Here is a 22529-nt window from a genome sequence, read left to right as displayed (position 1 = left end):
TTCAGGGTTGTAACTGCTGCTCTGTGAGAGTTACCCCCATGCCTTCTGTTTAGGATTGTAACTGCTTCTCTGTGCATGTTATCCCAGTGCTTCTGTCACGAGAGCTGGGGTCAGGAAATATCCTCTCAATAGCAGAGGAGGACCACAGGGTAGGAGCTAGATCTGTCTTCTGCCTAACTAGACCCCTCCTCCACAGGTTGAGCCCTTGGGTTCTGGGAGCCAGCTGGGCTTGGTTTCCACAGCTGAATCTCATGGTGAGAGCTGGGTTGGTCTTCTGGCTAGCCAGTCCCCTTCCCTGCAGGTTAAGCACTTGGGTGCTGGTGGCCAGTAGGGCTTAACTGGACAGGTTAGGTAAGCTGGTCAAGGCAGGGTAGACACAGGCTGGAGGCTGTGGGCAGAGACACTCTGGAAGCAGAGATCTGGTGTAGGTACAGACAGGGAGCTAAGGGCTGGAGACTGCAACAGGTAAGAACTGAGGTCAGGATGCTGGGACAGGCAAGGGACTGGATATTAGTTATTGGGATAGGCTGAGGACTGGAAACTGGACTGGGCAGGGATGAGACAAGTCTGGGAATAGATGACGACAACAGAAAACACAGAAGGCTGAAAGCAGCAAGGCTGGAGGCTCAAAGGCCACTAAGCATGGTAAGTCCTGAGTGGGCCTCAGAGCAAGGCCTAGGGTAATGGCAGGCCCGAAGGCCACAAGGTAAAGATAGGCCTAGAGTAGGCCACAGAGCAAGAGCAGGGAAAGGCCTATATAGGCTGCTAGGTAAGGTAAGGCCTGAATAGGCCAGAGCAAGGTGCAAGGAGCAAGAAGGACCATAAGCCACAAGGCACAGAGCAAGGAGCAAGAAGACCTGGAGGCCGCAAAGCATAGAACAAAATAGAAGGCCAAGAGTGAATGGAGCTAGAGATTGGGTGTGGTTCAGGCAGCAAGGTGGAGCTTAGCAAGGCTGGAGATGAAGCTCGCTGAGAACCCCTAGTGGAAAGGAGGCTTCACTGCAGGCTAAGTCAGGTGGCCAATGAGTAGATGGCTCAGGTAACGTGAAACAGAGCTCACTTGGAGGTCTCTGCTGATGGAGAGGCAACATAGGCTGGATCAGGGTACAAAGAGGCTGCACAGCAGATGAAAATGTTCAGCTTCATTACTACCCTAGGAATCCATTGAGTTTATCCCATGCCGCCTTGAATTTTGCTACTGATTTTTCCTCCACCACCTGCAGTGGGAGGGCATTCAAGTTAACCATCCTTTCCGTGCACAGTTGGTTATGCCATTACACAGGTGGCTAGACCAGTGGTCTATATAGTTAAGCTGCCTTCTGTCTTTCTAGCACCTCTACCTACTAGGGTGTCCAGCTTGCTCCAGGTTTTTCAGACAGACTTGTTGCTCACATAGTCATTTTGGACACTCTTAACATGTTCCTAGTGGTTCCATGTCCATCTCAATCTTGGTTTTACAGACATGGCATCTGTGGACATATAACTATAATGTTTATAAGGAAAGCAAGGGTGTGCCAAGTGGCGGGTCAGAGAACTGCAGATTTAATTTGTGCCAGTTGGATCCAATTGAATTGGATAATTGGGCAGACTAGAAGACCCAAGTGGTCTTTATCTGTTGTTTACTACATTATTATTGTACTAGGAAGTATTGTAAAAAGGTCTGGTTTTTAAGGATACCTACAATGAATATTTAGATATATTTGCATATACTTGGTCCAAGAACTGGTTTAATTTGCATATTTCCTTTACTTTTAAGACTAGAACTGGTTGTAGCTCTCAAGAATCAGAGTTGAAAACCCTTAGCAATGTCACCATTCCTCATAAAACAATAAAATCAAGAATTACAATATCATCAATGGTAGTAAAGCCACATCAATAAAAAGAATAATTAAAAACAGCTAAGGCACAAATAATATCCAAAAAATAAAAATTCATATAAAAAGTTTACAATCTAATAAAATATTTCAAAATAGACACATCAAATAACACCTAATAAATACAACTAATAAGGATTTAAAAAATATCCCACTCTCTATACCTAGGAATTTTTTATTTCCAGATACCCTGAGATTGTCATGGTTAGCAAGAAGAGGGGAAGGGAGGTTGTTTTGCATAGACTTTCTCTCTCTCTCACACACACACAAACATACTCTCTCTTTCCCCCTCTCTCCCACAAATACACATGTTCTCTGTCTCCCATTTTCTCTTACAAACACGCACATGCTCTCTCTCCCTCTCTCTCACACACATGTGCTCTCTCTTTCACACACACACACGTGCTTTCTCTCTCGCACACACGTGCTCTCATGCGCACCCTCACGTACACATGCGCTCTCGCATAGACGCATCTTTCACTCACACACATACAAAACATGCACACTCTCTCACACACAGGCTCTCTTACTCTCATCCACACACATGTTATCATACATGAGCACTCTCTTACACACAGGCACATGTTCTTTCTCTCACACACACACACACACACACACACTTGTGCAGATGCTCTCTATCACTTCACCATGCTCACTCCCCCACTCCTTCTGTCATTCATCCCCCTCCCCCGGAAACCATAGCAATAGTGTCCCCCCTGCGGCCGACAGGCCTAGTTCTTTGGACCACAAGAGCCAACCCTGCTCTGTCCATGTGTTCTTTCTTGCAGGGCAGTCTGTGTATCTCCTCATTTTCCTAGGCCCTGCTGGCAAGGCTTCTGCCTCCGATGGGGCAGCACAGTGCGGCTTCTACTCTTCCTATGCCTCACCACTACTCCTCTTTCTAAGTCCCTGCTGGCAAGGGTCTACTTTTTTCCCAAGGGCCTCTGACCATGCTGCCAGTTCTTATGGGACCACACTGTTTTTGATGGCTGCAGCAGACAACATCTTCCCTTCTGTGCCAGCGGCACTATGGCGCCCTTCGGATAGCAGCACTCATCAATGCGTCCATATTGGTCATAGGCATGTTACAGCTTTGGTGAGACTTCTATCTTTCACTAGCACAGGGCTTCTTAAACCTGTCCTGGGTAATCCCTGACCAGTCATGTTTTCAGGAAATCCACAATAAATATGCATTTACATATATTAGGTTTCCAATATAAGCCAATTGATGTTATGCAGAGAAGGGTGACCAAAATGATAAAGGTTTTCCGATGAGGAAAGGCTAAAGAGGACAGGGCTGTTCAGATTACAGAAGAGATGACCGAGTGGGATATAACTGAGGTCTTTAAAATCATTAAAGGACTTGAACAATAAATGTGAATCGGTTATTTACTCTTTCAAACAATACAAAATCTAGGGAATACTCTATGAAATAAGTAAGTAGAATATTTAGAACAAATTAGAGAAAATTCTTTTTCCACTTAATGCGCAACTAAGCTCTATTTATTTATTTTATTTATTTATTTAAAATCTTTTCTATACCGTCGTTAAGCGGGTGCCATCACAACAGTTCACAATAGGGCACAAAAACTATGTTGTATAAAGTGTCTAGAATTCTAACTCTTAAACAGGTGCCATCAAAAATACTGTAACATAATATCATAATAAGTACTATTTTGTGAGTGTTATAAGGCAAGTCCAGTTTTTCTTACTCCGCTCTAAGATTGGTGTTACTTAACTCTAGTTCTTTGTTGTTTAAAATAAAAGAAGAATTTAGAATATAAAAGAGAAGACACACTTTAAGAAGAAAGGTGTGTGTGTGGGAGTTTGCCTGACCGCAGCTAACATTTCCCTGGGTTCTACTCTCGATTCTCTTTGTGGTATGCCTGCTTGAATAGCCATGTTTTTAAATTTTTTTCTGAAGGTTTTGCTGTCTCTTTGCAATCTGATTTCCACCGGCATGGTGTTCCATATTATAGGTCCTGCTAGGGATAGGGCCCTGTCCCTTACTTGTGTTAATCTGGCCGTCTTGACTGACGGAATAGTTAGCAGTGCTTTGTTTGCTGATCTTAGATTTCTGTGGGGGGTATGTACGTGGAGAATTAATTACTGGAGGATGTGGTAAAGACAGCTAGCACAGCTGGGTTTATAAAAGGTTTGGACAAGTTCTTGGAGAAGTGCATGAACTGTTATTACAAATAGACTTGGGAAAAACCACTACTTATCTGTGGGCACTAGCAGCGTAGGATCAATTTTAATGTTTGGGTACTTGCCAGGTACCTGTGACCTGTACTGGCCACTGTTGGAAACAGGATACTGGGCTTGATGGACTCTTGGTCTGACCCAGAATAACGAATCTTATGCTCTTGCTGTGGACAGCATGAAAACATGGCTGGTTGGCAAGTCCCAAAGAGTGGGATTCTATATTAGCACACAGATAAAAATAAAAATATGGAAAAAAGCCCCCAAATCAAGCAGCTTAATCTGATCTTGCAATTATCCGATTTGGACAGGACGATAGACTACACACAGAGGGGCTGCAAGGAATCCACAAGTTTCCATGCTAAAAAAAATAAAAATCCTAAAGATTTTTTTTTAAAGATTCATTGGTTTAGACTAAAAACAATTATTTTTAATGCTTTCCTTAAAGCAACTATTGAAGCACTGTTTGTTCATGCCCCATCTCTCACATCTTCTTGTGATGTTAAAGGCCTGTCCTAAGGTCAGCAGAGGTAACCTGAGAAGACAAGCTAGGTCGTGCAGAGACAGCCTATGATAGCATTAGCAAGCCGGAATTGCAGGAACATTGGTAATAAGGGTTAACGTAAAAAAAAAAAAACCCAAATAGAAGGGGATCCCTTGTTATTCAACTAACTTAATTCATTTCTTAACTAGCTTTCGGGAGTTTATACTTCCTTCCTCAGATTAGCACATGGAAAGAATGACAGTCAGGAAATACATTACTGCTTTCTTTCCCCCTTCATAATATATTTTGTGATTCTTTTGTATTTTCTGACAATGTCATCCTTTACTCTTTCTGTTCAAATCTGTGAAAAGGAGTGTAAACTCCCGAAAAGCTAGCCAAGAAATGTATTAAGTTAGTCTGATTTAAAAAGAGATCACTTGATCTATATTTTGGTTTGGGAAGCTTTATTTCTGTGCATTCAAGTGTATTAATGTGGCAAGCACACTGCTTTATGCCGGGACCAGCAGCACAGAGTCAGACCCCTCTACATTTGTAAATGTGTGATGGTAAGGGAAGGTGCGCCTCTGATATTGTTAGCGCTAATATTTATTTATTTGTTTATTTGATAAGAGGTCAGGCGTGGATGGAGGGCATTCTTTCTGCCTCTCCTATCTCCCATGCTCTGTCTTTCTTTCTCCCATCTCCTTCTGTATTTTTTCTCTCTTCCCTTTTCTCGCCCACTCTTTGTCTCTTCCCTGCTCTCTCTCACCGCCCACTACCCTGTTCTCTGATGCTTCGGTCCCATTTCCTCTATGTCTGTATTCCACAGGAGAAACAGACCTTCAGCCTTTCCTAAGTAGTTTTGGATTTTTAAAAAAAATATATATCTTCTTGGCTATTTTAATCTGCTTACAGATTGCTATATTTTATAGTTGCTTTCCTGTTTCCAGCTGTTCCTGAGATGCAGGGGGGGAACTGCTTGCTGTATAACACTGTAAGGGTTCCTTGAAGTAGAGAGTTTGTCCTTTGGAGTCAAATGGTATTTGGGTTGCAGTCACTGTTAATCAGCCACTTAATTGCCTCCTGCATCCCAAAGGAGAGGTAGAGCTCCAGTCGGTATTTGGGAATTTTGTAAAAATCTTTTAATCTGCTTAGAGTTTGGTATGGTTTATATTCCTACCCACCTCGCTTGTAAATTCTCTTCTATAACGCTTCCCCAGCTGAGGGAGAGCAAGCTTTCCTCTCCTGCAGCAATTCTCATTTGCATAAAGTGGTCGCTCTGCTCAGTTCTCTTGTTTTCTGAGAGGAGGTTTGAACGATTTCTACTGAGGTTTGAAGAGAAATCAACTAGATTAAGGGTTAATTGCTAGCTTTGTAATCTCAATCTTTTTCTGAGTAGATAGTCTGTCTGTTTGTTTGTTTTTTTTTTAGCTGGGCAGCTGGCGTTTTATAAGTATACATTTCCTCCATCATGGCCCGCTCTGCTTCCTTTCCTTATTTACTGACTGATCCCTGACTGGGGATAGGAACTTCAGGTGTGACTGCTAATTTAGGACAAACAGTCCCTGGTGCATTTTAATTTAGTTTAATTTATCTATTACTCACTATTAAAAAAAAATGTATATGCCACGCTAAGTGCCGGATTTTAAAAGGGTTAGGCGCGTAAATCCTTTAAAAAGGCCTGGCGACACGTGTAAAGCCCCGGGACGCGTGTAAGTCCTGGGTCTTTACAAAAGGGGCGGGCCAGGGGTGAGGCAGGGGCGGTCTGGGGGCGGGGCCAGAGGCCTCCGACAGAGTGGCCATTGCCGCCCGTTTCGGAGGATCGTGTACCGGCAAGCTGCTGGCGCGCGCAAAAGGTAAGATAATTTTGGGAGGGTTAGAGTAGGGCTAGAGGGGGGGAATGGTTAGGGGAAGGGGTGGGAAGGTTAGCTTAGGGGGAACGGGGAAAGGCAGCGTGGCTCAGCGCACGCAAGGCACACAACTGTGCACCCCCTTGCGCACGCCGACCCCTGATTTTATAACTTGCGCGCGCAAGTTATAAAATCGGGCGCACATGTAGGCCACGCGTGCTTCTTTTAAAATCTACCCCTAAATACCTAACAAACTTAACTCTGCATGTTATCATCTTTATTACCAACATTGCTGAGGGCTTTGAGGGCTTGCTTGCAAATGATACAAAAATCTGTAACAGAATAGACATGCCAGAAGAGGTGGAAAAACTCAAGGAGACTCCAAAAAATGATCAAGGGTTTGGAACTTGAGCTTCCCTGCTAAAATGTGTAAAACCATGCGTCAGAAATTCATTAGCCACATATCAATCGAGAGGACAGGACTAGGAATTGTCAAACAAGATCTCGGATGACCCCCTTGGTTAGCCAATCCATATAGGAAAGCTGACATTATGCTCACTTTCTTATGCAGCGAATCCTGTGCAACTGCACAATGCACAGAATTTTTAAAAAACTTTTTATTTTCATTTTCTTTTAAACAAAAGGCACAAAGAAATTAACTTACAGATGGACTACAGTTTCAAAAAGGTAAGGACAGCCCAGAGAATAACCACAATGAAATGAAAGGGAGCATTCAGAAAACAAAACAATACCTGACACCAATCGAAATGGTACAACCCAAAGTAAAAAAAAACAAAACAAGACATTCAAACAGTAGATCTGAGCCAGGTCCAGTAAAAGATAAATGATATTCTCCATAGTTGCAGTCTCCAACAATGTAATTATCCAGTGGTCCAGGCAGGGTGTAGACTTTTCCAAAAATAAAAATGGTTCAACGCACAGCTTGAAAAATATGAGAAAGAAGGGTACGCACTTTAGCTGCAGCCCTTTCCCATTCCCATCTACTCAATAAACGTAACAGTCAGTGCTTGATTAAGAATAAGCTGAACATACCTATGTACCTCAGAGCAGAACTCCTCAACAAATCTACATTCCCAGCACATGTGAAGGTAATGATGCCTCTCTCCTACAACTCCTCCAACACAGAGCACCGCAGTGCAGAATTTGCCCAGAATTCCCCTCCAGTGAAGAATGTACCTTTTCCCGCACAGAATGTGTAGAAATTGACTCCCAAGTGGGGACAACCTGGAGAGCAGAACAAGGAAGCGGTGCTGCAAGCCTGCAGATGGAGGAGAAACTGGTGACGTCTTCCTGCCCCACCGGGCTTTCAGAGAGCATGAGCTCCACGGTGCTCGAAATCTCGCACTGTTGGCAAACTCTCGTGAGATCAGCACCGGAATTCGAGCACCGCACGGCTCACGCTGAGAGCCCTGCAATGCAGGAGGATGACAACACCAAGTTTCTCTTCCACCTGCAGGCTTGCAGTGCCGCAGGGGTCAGACAGCTGCACCTACACCTGCACCTCTTCTCTCTGATTTTAATATATTTATAAATGATCTGGAAAAGTAACGAATGAAGTGATCAAATTTGCAGGTGACACAAAATTATTAAAAATTGGTAAAACAGTAGTGGATTGTGAGGAATTTCAGAAGGACCTTGCAAGACTAGGAGACTGGGCATCTGGCTAGCAGATTAAAATTAATGTGGAAAAGTGCAAAGTGACACACACACTGAAAAATAATCCCAACTATACAATGTAGGGCTTTCTGTATTGGGAGTCACCATTCAGGAGAAAGACCTTGGTTCTTGTAGACATTACATTGAAATCCTTGGTTCAGTGTGTGGTGGTGGCCAAAAAAGCAAATAGGATGTTGGGCATGATCCAAAAAGGAACTGAGAATAAAAGAGGGAATATCATATTGCCTCTATATAGAAAAATAGAAATGACGGCAGAAGAAGACCAAATGGCCCATCCAGTCTGCCCAGCAAGCTTCACACATTTTTTCTCATACTTATCTGTTTCTCTTAGCTCTTTGGTTCTATTTCCCTTCCACCCCCACCATTAATGTAGAGAGCAGTGATGGAGCTGCATCCAAGTGAAATATCAAGCTTGATTAGTTAGGGGTAGTAGGGGAAGTAACCGCCGCAATAAGCAAGCTACACCCATGCTTATTTGTTTTACCCAGACTATGTTATTCAGCCCTTATTGGTTGTTTTTCTTCTCCCCTGCTGTTGAAGCAGGGAGCTATGCTGGATATGCGTGTAGTATCAGTTTTTCTTCTCCCCTGCCGTTGAAGCAGAGAGCTATGCTGGATATGCGTGAAGTATCAGTTTTTCTTCTCTCCTGCCGTTGAAGCAGAGAGCTATGCTGGATATGCATTGAAAGTGAAGTATCAGGCTTATTTGGTTTGGGGTAGTAACCGCCGTAACAAGCCAGCTACTCCCCGCTTTGTGAGTGCGAATCCTTTTTTCTTCTCCCCTGCTGTTGAAGCAGAGAGCTATGCTGGATATGCGTGAAGTATCAGTTTTTCTTCTCCCCTGCCGTTGAAGCAGAGAGCTATGCTGGATATGCATTGAAAGTGAAGTATCAGGCTTATTTGGTTTGGGGTAGTAACCGCCGTAACAAGCCAGCTACTCCCCGCTTTGTGAGTGCGAATCCTTTTTTCTTCTCCCCTGCTGTTGAAGCAGAGAGCTATGCTGGATATGCGTGAAGTATCAGTTTTTCTTCTCCCCTGCCGTTGAAGCAGAGAGCTATGCTGGATATGCATTGAAAGTGAAGTATCAGGCTTATTTGGTTTGGGGTAGTAACCGCCGTAACAAGCCAGCTACTCTCCACTTTGTGAGTGCGAATCCTTTTTTCTTCTCCCCTGCTGTTGAAGCAGAGAGCTATGCTGGATATGCGTGAAGTATCAGTTTTTCTTCTCCCCTGCCGTTGAAGCAGGGAGCTATGCTTGATATGCGTGAAGTATCAGTTTTTCTTCTCCCCTGCCGTTGAAGCAGAGAGCTATGCTGGATATGCGCAATCCATGCTGTAACTGCATCTTGAGTATCGGGAACAGTTCTGGCCATCCCGTGTCAAAAAAGTCTAGCAGAACTGGAAAATGTGCAGGGAAGGGCATCAAACATGATAAAGTGGATGGAACAGCTGTCCTATGAAGAGAGGCTTTGCAGGTTAGTGCTCTTCAGCCTGGAAAAGACGATCGAAAGGGGATGTGATAGAAGGTTATAAAATTATGAGTGGGATAAAAAGAGTAAATAAAACAAGAGAACGCGCCATGAAACTAACAAGCAGAAGATTTAAAACAAATCATTGAAAGCACGTTTTCCCTCAATCCATGCTCAAGCTGTAGAATGATCCCAAGTAAAGACCAATGCAAAGAATCCTTTTAGTTTTTCTGCTATGGCCTCCTCTTACCTAAGAGCTTCTCTTTTCCCTCGGTCATCTAGTGGTCCAACTGGTTCCATCACAGATTTCTTGCTTGGAATATAGTTCAAAACGTTTTTATTTTGAGTTTTTACCTCTCTGGTAAGCTTCTTTTCAAATATTCTTTTGGCTTATTTTATGTGTTCAGATCTGGAGTCCTTTCCTTCATAAGGACATTGAGAGGATGGAAGCAGTTCAGAAAAGAGCTACTAAAATGATACAAGGCCTTCAACATTAAAGAAAGGCTTAAGACACTCAGAATGTAAGAAGATAAGAAATGTCATGCTGGGTCAGATCGAGCCCAGCTTCCTGTCTCCAGCAGTGACCAGTCTGGGTCACAAGTACTTAGCAGGTCTCAAATAGTTGATCCATTTCATTCCCAGGGATAAGTGCTGGCTTTTCCAAGTGTAACTGTCTGTGGATATTTCCTTCAGGAACTTGTCCAACTGTCTTTTGGACTCTACTATGTTACTTGCTTTGACCATGTCCTCTGCCAATAGAATCCACTGCCTGATTGTGCTCTGAGGGGTGAATTTTCAAAGGAGTTACACGTGTAAAATTAGCGCATACGCACGTAAGTAGCTTGTACCCGCGTATATGCTATTTTTTAAACATCAAAAGTGTGTGTGTGTTTTCAGTTTCACGTGCAAATAAGGGGCAGTCTAGGGGGCATTTTGGGGTGGAGCTAAGTTGCTATTTTGTAAAGGACTTATGCAAATAGATTTGGAAACTTATTTGTACAATTTCACACCTGCTAATTATCCTGTGCAACTGATATCAAACTCGTCTGTTGTCTGACGTTGGTTGGGTGGGAGGTCTGGGTGAAGATCTTGATAACCTGGAGAAAAACTGAGTGAAATGGTAGAGGTATCAACAAACTGGCGATTTCATTTCTGCACACGTATTAAAATATACCGACTTCCACATATAAATCTGAGTTTTACACAAGCAGGTTATTTTTTTCTTTGCGTATAAAATATACGTGCGTTGTTTATAAAATAGGTTGGAAAAGTACGTGCATCCAATGCATTGCAGGTATTTACACACAGGGGCGGATTCCGGATGACGATCGGCCCGGGGATTTGCCACCCAGGCCGGCCCAGGAGATACCCCGTGGTCTGCCGAGCACGGCTCTGTCACGACCGCGCTCGGCAGACCACGTGACTAGAGCGACCGGCCCACCAGGGGATGCCCAAATCCCCGATAGGCCAATCCACCCCTGTTTACACATAACCAAAATGTGTACCTGATGTGCGCAGGTTCTATAATACTGCCATATATGCGCTTAAATGGGGCCGCCCGGAGTTCTCTGCAAGTTATTCATCTGTGAAAAAGTTCTTCCTACTATTTGTTTTAAATCTGCCAGTTGCTAGTTTCATAGAGGGTCCCCTAGTCCTAGTGTTTGAAAGAGTAAATAACCATTTCCCATTTACCTGTTCCATCCCACTTGTGACTTTATAAATCTCAGTCATATCCCCCTCAGTTATCTCTTCTCCAAGCTAAAGATCCCTAATCTGTTTTGCCTTTCTCCATAAGGGAGCTTTCCATCCCCATTATCATTTTTGTCGTCCCTCTCTGCACCTTTTCCATGTCCACTATGTCTTTTTTTGTACTGTGCCTTTTGTACTCACTGGATAGAGGAAACTGATAGAAATATTAAAACATTTCACTAGCTTCAATAAAGTACAAGAAGGTGATATTTTCCACAGAAAAGAAAGTTTAAGGAAAAGGGGTTCATGATATGACGTTGTCGGCAGAAAGATTTAGAGGAAACAATAAAATACTTCTTCACTGTCAGAGTGGTATATAACAGAATTTCAATATGGTTGAGAAAGACCAAAATGCAGGTGGGGTAACAGAATAAATAAGAGGGGCTTGCATGTCTGCTCAGTCATATGGGACTTTAGAGCGGTGATTCTCAACCTTTCATGACTACTGCACCCCTGGCAAGAGTTTGAGATGTTCTGTGTATCCCTAGGGATGCAAAAATCACAAATTACTTGTATTTCAGTGTGATTATTTGGGCCTGATTTTCAATAGGCGATTAACTGTCAAACAACAAGCGCGCGCACACTAGATGCTGATGAATTCAAATGGAATCTCTCAGGAAGTGACATCAATGCGGTGGAGCTGATGGTGTTCAGGTAGCTGGAGAGCACTTTTGTTGTAGTGCTTCTTTGTCCTTTTTCTGTGATCCTACTTCTGGCCCTTCATCAATGAACACAGAACAGAAATAGTAAAGTGTAGTGGATCCCCTGTTTTGGCACTTTATCCGTAACTAGAGGGTCCGGGTTCAAGTCTGGATGGGGAGGAAGACTTACCTTCCAGGGTCCCTGGCATGATCAATTACTATCTCTGTGACCACATCAGGGAAGCCAAAACCAAAACTACAGGCAGAAAGCATGAGATGAACCAATAGCCATACATTCCCTTTCAAGCCCAGTCTTGGGAGAATGCTCAAAAGAAAACCCAGGAGTCAGTGACTGGTGTTCAAATAAAAGATAGTCTTTACTGTAATTTAAAAAAGGGCCAAGCCAAGATCACAAAAATAAAAATCAGCATACATCCAATAATAGCTAAAAAGCACCACTAACAACTCCTATTAATTCCTAGATTAGGAAAAACATCTAGGAAAAATATTACTGACGGGCAAAGCCACCGTCAAATAAGCAATTCTGCTTTTTCCTCATCAGCCTCTACATATTCCTTTCCTTCTCCTCTAAGTCTCATAATGCCACGTTTGCATTCCTTCCTATCACTAACAACTAAAAAAAGATTCCCCCACCACCACACCATTTTACCATATTTGCCAGATTTTATTTGGAAGATTCTGTGGCACTAGGAAGTTTGAGTTTTAACTTTGGTCTTCTAAGCATGTCGTAACTTTACTAGAATTAGTTTTGTCTGGGAAAGTTTGAATCACTTCTCATAGCTATTGCTTTCTCTCCTTTTTAGGGTATCTAGTGGTCTCAGGAAAGATGACATTAAGGCACTAGCACTAAGAAAAGCAGTGTCAACTTCTATACTTTAATCATTTCTAAGTGATATTTGTGACAACGTCAGAGCCATCAGTCATGTCGAAGGAAGAAGATGGCAATTGCAAGCTGACTTCAGTTTATAAGCACAAGCAGCGTAAACCCAAGAAGCCCCATTATATCCCGCGACCCTGGGGGAAACCCTACAATTACAAATGTTTTCAATGTCCCTTCACCTGCATGGAGAAATCCCACCTCTATAACCACATGAAGTACAGTTTATGCAAGAATTCACTCTCCTTGCTGATTGAGTCAGATTGGCCCTACAAAAATGGCAACCTATTACACCCAGAGCTTCATCTCATTCAAGCGGCAGAGGCTTCTAGACATCATGGAGGCCCAATGGATAAGCAAGAGAACTATGACTTCATAGCTACTATGGATGGAATGGTGAACATGAAAAATGTTCCCCGTAGAGATACAGTAGACAGTGAGAAGTCAGAGGAAGACATCCTATCTTCTAATCAGATGCATAAGGAGCTGCACCAGTTCCAGGAGATGGAAGAAGAGGATGTAAAGACAACTGGGCAGCCAAAAGAAACAGATGCAAGACAGAAAAAAGCAAAAGCCATGGGGGCAAATTACCACTACAATGACCCTGCAGAACCCAGTGTTAACACCCTCCTGCTTGGGTTCAAGAACAAAGGTGACAAAACTTGTAAAGATTCAGAGCCAGATTTCATCATAACTGATGTTTTCTCCCTACAAAAGAATGTCATGAAGAGCAAAGAGCCATCTTGTGTGGAATCGGAAGTCAAGCCAAAGCACTGCAAGGTTCCAAAGAAATGTCTAGGAAGCAATGGGATTTTGATGGAACAGTGGAAGCAACTCACAAAGAAGCAAAGAAAGGGCACAACAGATATTGTCTGCCCAGGTACAGAAGCCAATATCATCCCATGTTACCCTCGTCCTGCCTATAGTGATAATCATGAACCCCAGGGCCTGAACCTTGCTTTATTGGGAATTAACTACCCATTGAACCCCAATCTGTTTTCATATTTGGGTCCTACTATGACTAACAATGCAACAGCACACCCACATCTGACCCAGCTTCCTTTCTTGGCTTCCACTGCCCAGCTAATGCATCCACATTCTGCCCATCTCCAGTCCTTCCAGAATCCAGAGAGATCTGCCTTTCTTCCAAGGTTCTATTACCCCTTGTTGTTTGAGCACATGTTTGGGTCATCTGAAGGCATGACAGCTTCAGCAAAACTAGACATACAACAGCAGCAGCTTGAGGCTTCAGTGCCCACCTCTCATGAAAAATCGCCCAGTGAGACACAAAAAGCTGCTCTGCATAAAGTCCCAGTAGCAAAGACCAACACTCTTTGGACTACGAACTTCCAAGAAAAGCCCTCATTAGATAGCCTTATAGAAGCACCAATTGAGAATGAAGAGGAGAAATGGCCAACCTATGACAAAACAATCACTGAAGCTCTGAGCCAGGAGATCCTGTCTGACGTCTTCAAGAAATCATTCAAAGAGAGAGACAACCTGCCTAACAGCACCAGGACGGCTGAGCTTCCGATGGCCACATGCTTGAGCAACGCCAGGACCCTGACTGCCTCCCTGAAGAGGAAATCCCTATTTGCTGGTGAACTCGATTTGCTAAAGGATCACAAGGCATCTGAAATGCTGGCTGCTAGGAAAATCAGTTACCATACTAGGTGAGATACCCTTGCTTTTGTTTAAGTTATGTGTTAGCGAATAATTATGATCATGAAAATTAAAACATGAATGCCAGTGTGCCCAGTAGATTTCTGTTGCGATACATGTTTTAGTGTAACCCGCCTAGCACAACCAAAGTTGCAGAAGGCAGAATATAAATTCTTTAAATGAAGTTCTCTTGGAGGTGAATTGATTCTTAAGTCACTTAGATTTTGTTAACACTGACAAAAATAATCTAGAAGTTTTTCAAATCAGGTTTTGAAGTCCCAGATAGTATTGAAATAGAGCTTTTTAGTAATCATATTTTATTTATATGCCACTTTTCACAGCACTTCAAAGTGGATTACATTCAGGTACTGTAGGTATTTCCCTATCCTCAGAGGGCTTACAATCTAAGTTTGTACCTGAGGCAATGGAGGGTAAAGTGACTTGCCTTGGCTTGTAGCCCACTGCTCTAACCACTAGGCTACTCCTCCACTCCTCCACCACAAGTAATCATACTTGGAACATTATGGAAACTATGTCAAAAGAGACAGACTGAATCAACCTTGGTTTATGCAATTGTATTTGGAAACTTGATCTACTTTTTTTTTTTTAAGGAAACGCAGGACTACAAGTCCATAGATGCAATGGGCTATAACCGACTGACTCAGCCTATCCATTATGAAATGATGCTTGTTGGCAACCCCATCTTCTAGAGAAGGGTTTGCTAACAAGCGGATTGCTCAGGCAGCTTTGCATTTTCTTCAGCAGTGTTGTTTTGTGGTGAGGTGCACTCAAGTCAAGGAGTCTTGCTGGATAGAGTCTGCAAAGGTGAGAGCGTAGTGTGAAAGTGCGTTAGGTTACAACAGAAAGGAAAGCAATCCTGCAGAACTTGTGTATTCTCTGTCCTCTCCCTTTCCAGTTGTCCTCTCTTTCACCTCCACAGTGACTGTAAATTGTCAAGAGAGAAATGGAATGCAAAAGCATGAGAGAGAAGGTGAATGGGATTTCAAAAGGAAAGCAGTTATTCTAAGTAAACATCATATCATCACATACATAATTTATATGCAGTTCATGTGTTCGACACCATGATTCAGACCAATGTAAATACCCATGCATGTTGACACTCAAGCCTATCGCCCCAAATCTTTACTGCTCAGGCTAACAGAATCTCCTGTACCTGTTGGCAATGCTAACACTCATACATTATCACAGATTTTTAATTGACTGTCAGAATATGAGGTCAGGCTATTTTCACCGACTTTACTGTTCATCTAGTTTTCATTGTTCTGGTCAAAATTTCCATCACATTCTGTTTATTTTGCCTATATTTTTAGGAACTATGGTTCTAATATATATATTTTTTTTACATTTATGTTTCCTTTTCAGTAATATGCAAGACTCTCCACAATTGCTAAAGTCTTTTGACCAGTGGAAGCAGAAACATAAAATGCCCAGCACACTTGAAACTCAAGAAAAGGCCATGTACTCACAATCTCCATCTTCTATGATCGCCACAAATGGTCAGCCAGACTGCAAGCAGAGTCATGTACACAAAATTTCAAGAGATTCCGAAGCTGCCACTATGCTCATTTGGGATCTATCAAAGACCTTGGAAGAGTACCAAGAAGTGGAAAAGAAACTTTCTGACATGGCAAAAGAAAATAACTCTGGGCAAAAAGGATTGAAGGCACAGCTAGTCAAAATCCGAAAGGAGCTCTTTCATATCCATCAGACACTGGAGAAGGCTACCAAAGCTCATGAGGGTCCCTTAGACCTCTCAGTGAAAAAGTCCCATGGTGGATTTGAAAAGGATAGAAATGAGGCATCCAAATTAATCAATGGAGATCCAAGGCTCCAATGCAAGGATCATGATACCAATATCAGACTCACCGATGCTGATGACATCATGAATGGTGACAAAATGCCAAGTTGCCTTTCAGAGCCAGAGAGCAAAACCTTTGACTTTCTGATGAAGATGAGCCAGTCAGAAGACCAACAGCCAACCTCAAAGGCACACCAAGGCACATTTATAAAAACTGACGCCTGTCCTATCAATGTCTCTGTGGAGCTGCGTCATGTGATGGAACCCTACTACAGCCATACCACCAAGTGCGAGGCAGACTCCAGCGTCTTGCTGTGCACAGACAGGAGATCTAACAATGCTGCCCAAGTCCACCATCCGCTTCTTTTGCCCGAGGAGGAACAAATGAACCTCGGTGATAGGCATCACTCTATGTCGTGTGGAGGCAGTGGCCCCAGCGAGGCTGAAACCATCCGCCTCCACAGTCCTTCAAATGCAGACTAATTCTCTTAGGCAGCAACCACTGACATTGCTAAATTTACTGCAGACCTCTTTACATATTAAAATAAGATTCCCTTCTTCTACCAAAAAATGCTACAGTAGCTGTGAAATCAAACAGCAACATAATTTATATCTTAATACATGACTGAACCTCACCCAGCTCCTTTGCCATTTGTAACTGTTGTCTGTGGGTCTTTTGACTTATTTATATTGTACAGTTCAAGGAGAGTATTTAAGGAAAAGGGAAAGTATGCAAATTAGAAGTAAACAGCATTTTGTAATGATGGCTCTCAAGTGAAGAAAACAATCTTGTAGAAGCTGTGTATGTTCTGTCCTCCTCGATTACTGAGAGGAAATGACACCAGTAACCGTAGACCGGACTTCTTTCCTCGTTAACAGATCCCCGCAGTTGCGCACACAGATTCTTACTTCTCATTCTGACAATCTCACACAGGCAGGGCACACACCTGGAACCAAGCTGGGTCTTCTGCTTTGGTCGGTGAGCTGCAGTAGAATAGACCTCCCTGAGAATCTTGAAGCTCCCAGTTTGCACTGAGACATGAAGCTATAGTTCAGTTCCCCAGCTTCCTGAACTAGGCACAGAGCACCGAGAGGCTCCATGCTGATGGGATCCAAAGATCTTTACAAACTATTTTCATACTCACACCATCAAGTTAGAAGTTTGGTGTAAGTTTGTGTCTGACTCGAGTGAGGGTTTATCAGGGGCTCCCCTAACAAGAGGAGAAGCAGCAAAGCCTAAAAGTAGAGACTTTTAGACAGTCTGCCTGAGCTATACTCAACAGGATGGGTATCTAGGACCCAAAGGAACGGTTGCTAAACCTTAACCTTAAGTAGTAAGGTTCAGAATCATTTAGCAGCCTTTTACATATCCCTGCTTCCAACTTTAGAATTTGGAGGTGTAGTCACCTCTGGGTTAGAATTAAGGCCATAATTATTTCTTACTTTGCATTACAATGGGAGAGGAAAAAGGAACAATTAAGGAAAGTAGTCAGATACAGAGAGCAAGAAAGGAAAGGCAGACCAGGTAATTAAGGGTCTTGTTTAAAGTCCCATGGTAACTGATTGGTAAAAGCAGGATTAAGGCATATCTTTAGGGTTCTATTCTATTGCCAATCCTAGGAACCCTGCAAAACTACAGCAAAAGACTTCTTAAAGTCACAAAATATCTACATTACAAAAAGAGAGGGGCTTCTGGGTGTGATTAGCTATAGGCAGAACTTAATGCATGTCATACAGGCTCTTTCTTGAAGCAGTGAACCCATCACGGAGTCATTAGGCTGCAGGTTGACAACTATGAAAAAACATTTACCAAGGACAGCGTTCACTTCCAATGGATTTCACTATTGCCCTGGTGAGACGCGGTCACTGCAGTCTTTCAAATAATGAAGCATTTTCTTAACAATTATGAATTTTGACTGATCCCGGTTATTCCACTGCACAATGCCCAAATCTGAAGTTTAAAGTTATTTTTGTCTTTGACAGTGTTGAGCAGTATGTTGAGCGAGAGAGCGCATCCAAGTCCAGAGGTATATAAGCACGAGGGCAGTGCCTCCATGGTTAATGCAGGTTCTGCAGTACATCCCTTGTAGTAATACAGCATCTGCTAGGAATATCTTGGAATACTGGAGGAAAACAAAGCAGGCCCCAAATTCTGAAGTTCAACACCTTCAGCTATACGGAACCTACACCTAGAGTGTCTGCGGTGGAGCATGCATAGATTATACAGGAGAGAGGTACAGCTCTATTTTATACCATGCAATTATACAGAGTGACGAGAAACCGAATTTGTCTGTGCTACGAAAGAGGGTGTCTCAGTGCTGATGCAAAGATTCTGGCTGCCCTCGGCGATTTCAAAATTTGTCACATCCCCTCACTCCCCAAACTCTGGCCACCTCCACTGCTAATAATGCTTCCTTCCCTGTATACCCTCCTCTCACCCCTGCTGATGTGCTGCCACATCCCGCTGCTGGTACCTCCTGCTAACACCTCACATGTACACTGGGCAGAGACTCCCTGAGCCAAAGTGACCCCCCACCTCTTCCCTTTACTATGGAAGTGTGCTCAAGGTAGGTTGAGGGGAATGGTTTTTAAGGGTGGAGGCGTTTGCTTAGGAATAAAATAAATCCATGAAGTGCTTTCTTTTCTCCCTTCCCCTCCACCCAGCTCATTCCCACCAGTCTCTCCACCTCCACCCATGACACAGTCCAGCTACCACAGAAATCTTTACCAAACTTAAAATAAGCAGTCCCAGTCTTTGTGTTGCTAGGTTGATGTATGTCTCTGCCTGTTCTTGGTCTTCTCTATGCCTTCTCACTTCTTTAAAATGTATTTTCCTGTCCTCCTCTCATCTATTTAACATTTCTTTTCTCCTTTTTCATAGGTGTATCTCTCTATCTGAAGCTTGCTACCTCCTCCTAGTCTCATAGCCCTTCCTGCTGCTTCCTTCCCTCATCCCTTCATGCCTTTTCCCATGATGATCCCCTTTCCTCTCATAACCCTTCTCACGGCTTACCTCGCTTTCCAAGCCCACTTCTCCCAGCCCTCTCCCAGCTTTCTTTTCACTGCCTCCTTCCTGTTCCTCTTCCCCTTCCCCCACCTATGTATCCTCACTCACCTTCTCCCCTCCCCCCAATGTATCCCTCTTAAAGCAGTATTCCTCCTCCCAACACCTCTCTCAGCTGCCTCCATTGCTACTCCCATTTCCTCCTGCAGCCCATTAATCAGGCATTTCTTAGCCAATCAAGGCTCCGGGAAGAGCCAGGAGCAATAGCAGAGGAGTCACAATCTCTTCTTGCCTATATGCCCCATAGTTGTACAGCCCAGAACTCTCAATGCGTAGATTGGCAGAAGTCTGCTCAATACTGAGGTTGCTCAAGCACCCACGGCATTGGTGCCTACGGTATCACATGATAATTGCCCTCCAGCTGAAATAACCAAATTTATCTCAGAGTCACCAGTCTTTCCTAGTAATTTAAAAACCAACATAAATCCTTTACAAGGCATTATCACATAGCAGGGTTCACGTTGATATAAGAAACGGTCAGATTTGTGGGCATGTTACTTTCCAGACCAGTCTGTAATATAAACATAATGGTATAATGGGATTCAATTGATCTCCAAATGTTGGGGTCGAGGTGTTTATCAACAAGCCCAGGTGTTATTTAATTGACAGACTGAGGTATGAGTTATCTAAGGATGAGGGGAATGGTATGTTTTGTCTACAGAGAGAGTTGTCCATCATGATCTGCTAATGTGTACCCCAATGGACAGTTTCTCTTTTACCCATACTTTGCAAATGAAAGGCATGAAAAAGTAGAAAGTAAAACAAATTTTGATCTTGTTAGCATTTGAAAATCAGGTTGCATGCTCATAAAACTGCCTTATCAGAAGCCAGGGATTTGCAAAAGTATAGTCCGATTTTTTTACATTTACATAAAATCAATATGACTGTGCTTTGATCCTAGGACTATGTTTGTACAATACCCTGCCTGGTGAGGATCTGGTTGAATTTCCTGGCAATGCACTATAATTAATTTAATTATGTGCTCTGTGGCATATTGCACCTTGTTGTTATAAAGCTATTTTCTGTGAAAGCCTCTCTGGCATATCCTTAATTATGTCATGAAGCAGGAACATCTATTGTTGTGAGTAAAGGTGCTAGCTTGTCACCTCGGCATGTTGCTTACCCCATCATTGCAGAATCTCATATGAAGGAAGTTGTGATAAGGCTGATGGACTACTGCTCCTATAGCTATAGTCATCACTGATACACACTATAATAAGTTTGGTCTTGGTCTTTCCAGACAAATGGAGTTCACCAGACAGATCACACAGACTGATCCGCAGGTAAACACATGGATGCAGTCAGTCTAGTCACTTGGTCAGAGGCAGCAAATTAATCACATCTCCATAATCAAGTCAACGGGTCAAGAGCCAGCATGAAAAAAATGGAGATTCTGTACCAGACCTGAGATCTGCAGTTATGGTGAAAGGTAATCCACCTTTAAACCTGCCCATCGTTTGAGGACTACCAATGTACCCCATGAGATCTTGCTGAGGCCAACTCATAAGTGCCAAAATGTGCTCACTTTGGTGAGTGAATGTGAGAAGAACCACCGCCATCAGGACATTTTGATCAAGTCCTTGTTTTCTCTCTCCTTTTCATAGCACTCTGCTGGGCAGGACAGCAAGAACCAAGACTGCACGGGGACAAATTAGACCAAACTATCAGGCTGGGCAAGGAAGCATAGAGGCTTGTGGTACTGTGCCGTGGACAGAGACTCCTGCGAGCACTGCCAGAGCACCATGACATGTGGATGGGAGCTCAACATCTCACAAGGAAATGGAGTTCAGTTGTTCACCAAGGGAAAAAGCAGAGAAAGAACTTTGGAATAGGAGGGACCCAATAAGAAGACCGCAAGGTTTCCTCTCATTTTCACGTCCTCCTGAGCTGCATCACTGTACTAAGCTGACCACTGACAATCATATACCATAAATAGATCGATAACTAACACAAGGATACCATGGAAAACGCACTGCGTAGTATCACTTGTTATTTATTTGCACGGTGTTATTGCAATATTAAATGAGCTTCCTGTGACCTATCTTGACTTTATCAGTTTGAGGTAAAATCAAACCCTGTTATACCGCCATAATAAAGTTCATCACACTCTGGGTCTCACTATACATGTTTTATCTTGACTACTGGACTCCAGTCACACCACATTTTGGTGAAGAAATATACACAGACATGCACAGAGACACAAATATATTCAAATACACACACAGTGTCATTGAAACACAGGTAAAAATGTAACCTCTAAAGAGAATTTTTTTTTTTTTTTTTTTACAGCAGAATCTCATTGGCATACCAATGAGACTGCTATAAAATAAAATAATCAGATGATTTAGGTCTTCAGGGACAGGCTGAACCAGTTCTGGTTTTGCCTCAGTGCACCTATGGAATTGTACTTGTAACTTTGAATGACATTGATACCAGAGTGCTTGGGGTGTCTTTGATGAGATGACGGTAGTTGGCGTAGGTTGTAGTACATTGTAAAGGACCAACAAAAAAAAACCATGTAGTATGTCAGCTCAGAGGTCTCTTCTTCAAAAACATTCAGGATCAAACGGGCTACTAGAATGCTGCACCGCCACGCAGGAGATGATGGTGAAAGGGTCTCCTGAATCCACTTCCATCCCACATGGTTTTCCATGGATAGGGACCACATTTTCAGTTTTTATTTTATTTTGCCTGGAAATGTCAATGTTGTAACAAAAAAGAAATCAGTGGGGAAAATGACACTTCCACTGATATAACATTGAAATTCCCAGGCAAAACAAATTAAAAGTGAAAAGTGAGGGTCCTCTGAGAATCACCATGCCCAGGCTTGGTGGATGCTTTGATCCTTTGGATGACTTGATGACATGGAGAGAAGAGCGTTTCTTTCTTCCTCAACATCATGGACTCAGGACAGCAGATATGCCTCATCCGATCTTTCTTCCTTTAAAAAAAAAAAAAAAAGGACTCTTAAATTGAAATCTCTGGATAATTTCAGATGACCTGAGTGAGAAATGTGCTTTCAGTACAGGCACAACCTCGTCACAAGCCTTATGTGTGGGTGTACTTCCCACTGTGCACATAAATGACTCTACTACACTCAACAGAACTGCTTATTCATCCT

At 42.9% G+C, this 22529-nt stretch overlaps 1 protein-coding gene across 5 annotated transcripts in view; it reads left to right on the top strand.

Annotated features, from left to right (window-relative positions):
• PRR35 (proline rich 35) overlaps positions 1-21543 on the top strand; it is a 37809-nt gene extending 16266 nt beyond the window's left edge. For 2 of the 5 annotated variants that reach the window (XM_029577248.1, XM_029577250.1), the window contains exons 2-4: positions 12790-14536; positions 15909-18578; positions 21013-21543. In XM_029577248.1, the coding sequence (XP_029433108.1) occupies positions 12909-14536; positions 15909-16827 (2547 nt within the window). In that variant the 5' untranslated portion in view covers positions 12790-12908 and the 3' untranslated portion in view covers positions 16828-18578; positions 21013-21543. Of the gene's footprint in view, positions 1-11872; positions 11979-12789; positions 14537-15908; positions 18579-20648 lie in introns of those variants that run through there. The other 3 variants (XM_029577253.1, XM_029577249.1, XM_029577252.1) reach the window with 3 other exon arrangements.
• The last annotated feature ends 986 nt before the right edge of the window (positions 21544-22529 follow it).

Source organism: Rhinatrema bivittatum, chromosome 14 (assembly GCF_901001135.1).
Source record: "Rhinatrema bivittatum chromosome 14, aRhiBiv1.1, whole genome shotgun sequence".
Taxonomy (NCBI): domain Eukaryota; kingdom Metazoa; phylum Chordata; class Amphibia; order Gymnophiona; family Rhinatrematidae; genus Rhinatrema; species Rhinatrema bivittatum.
This window is presented reverse-complemented; position numbering and strand designations above follow the sequence as displayed.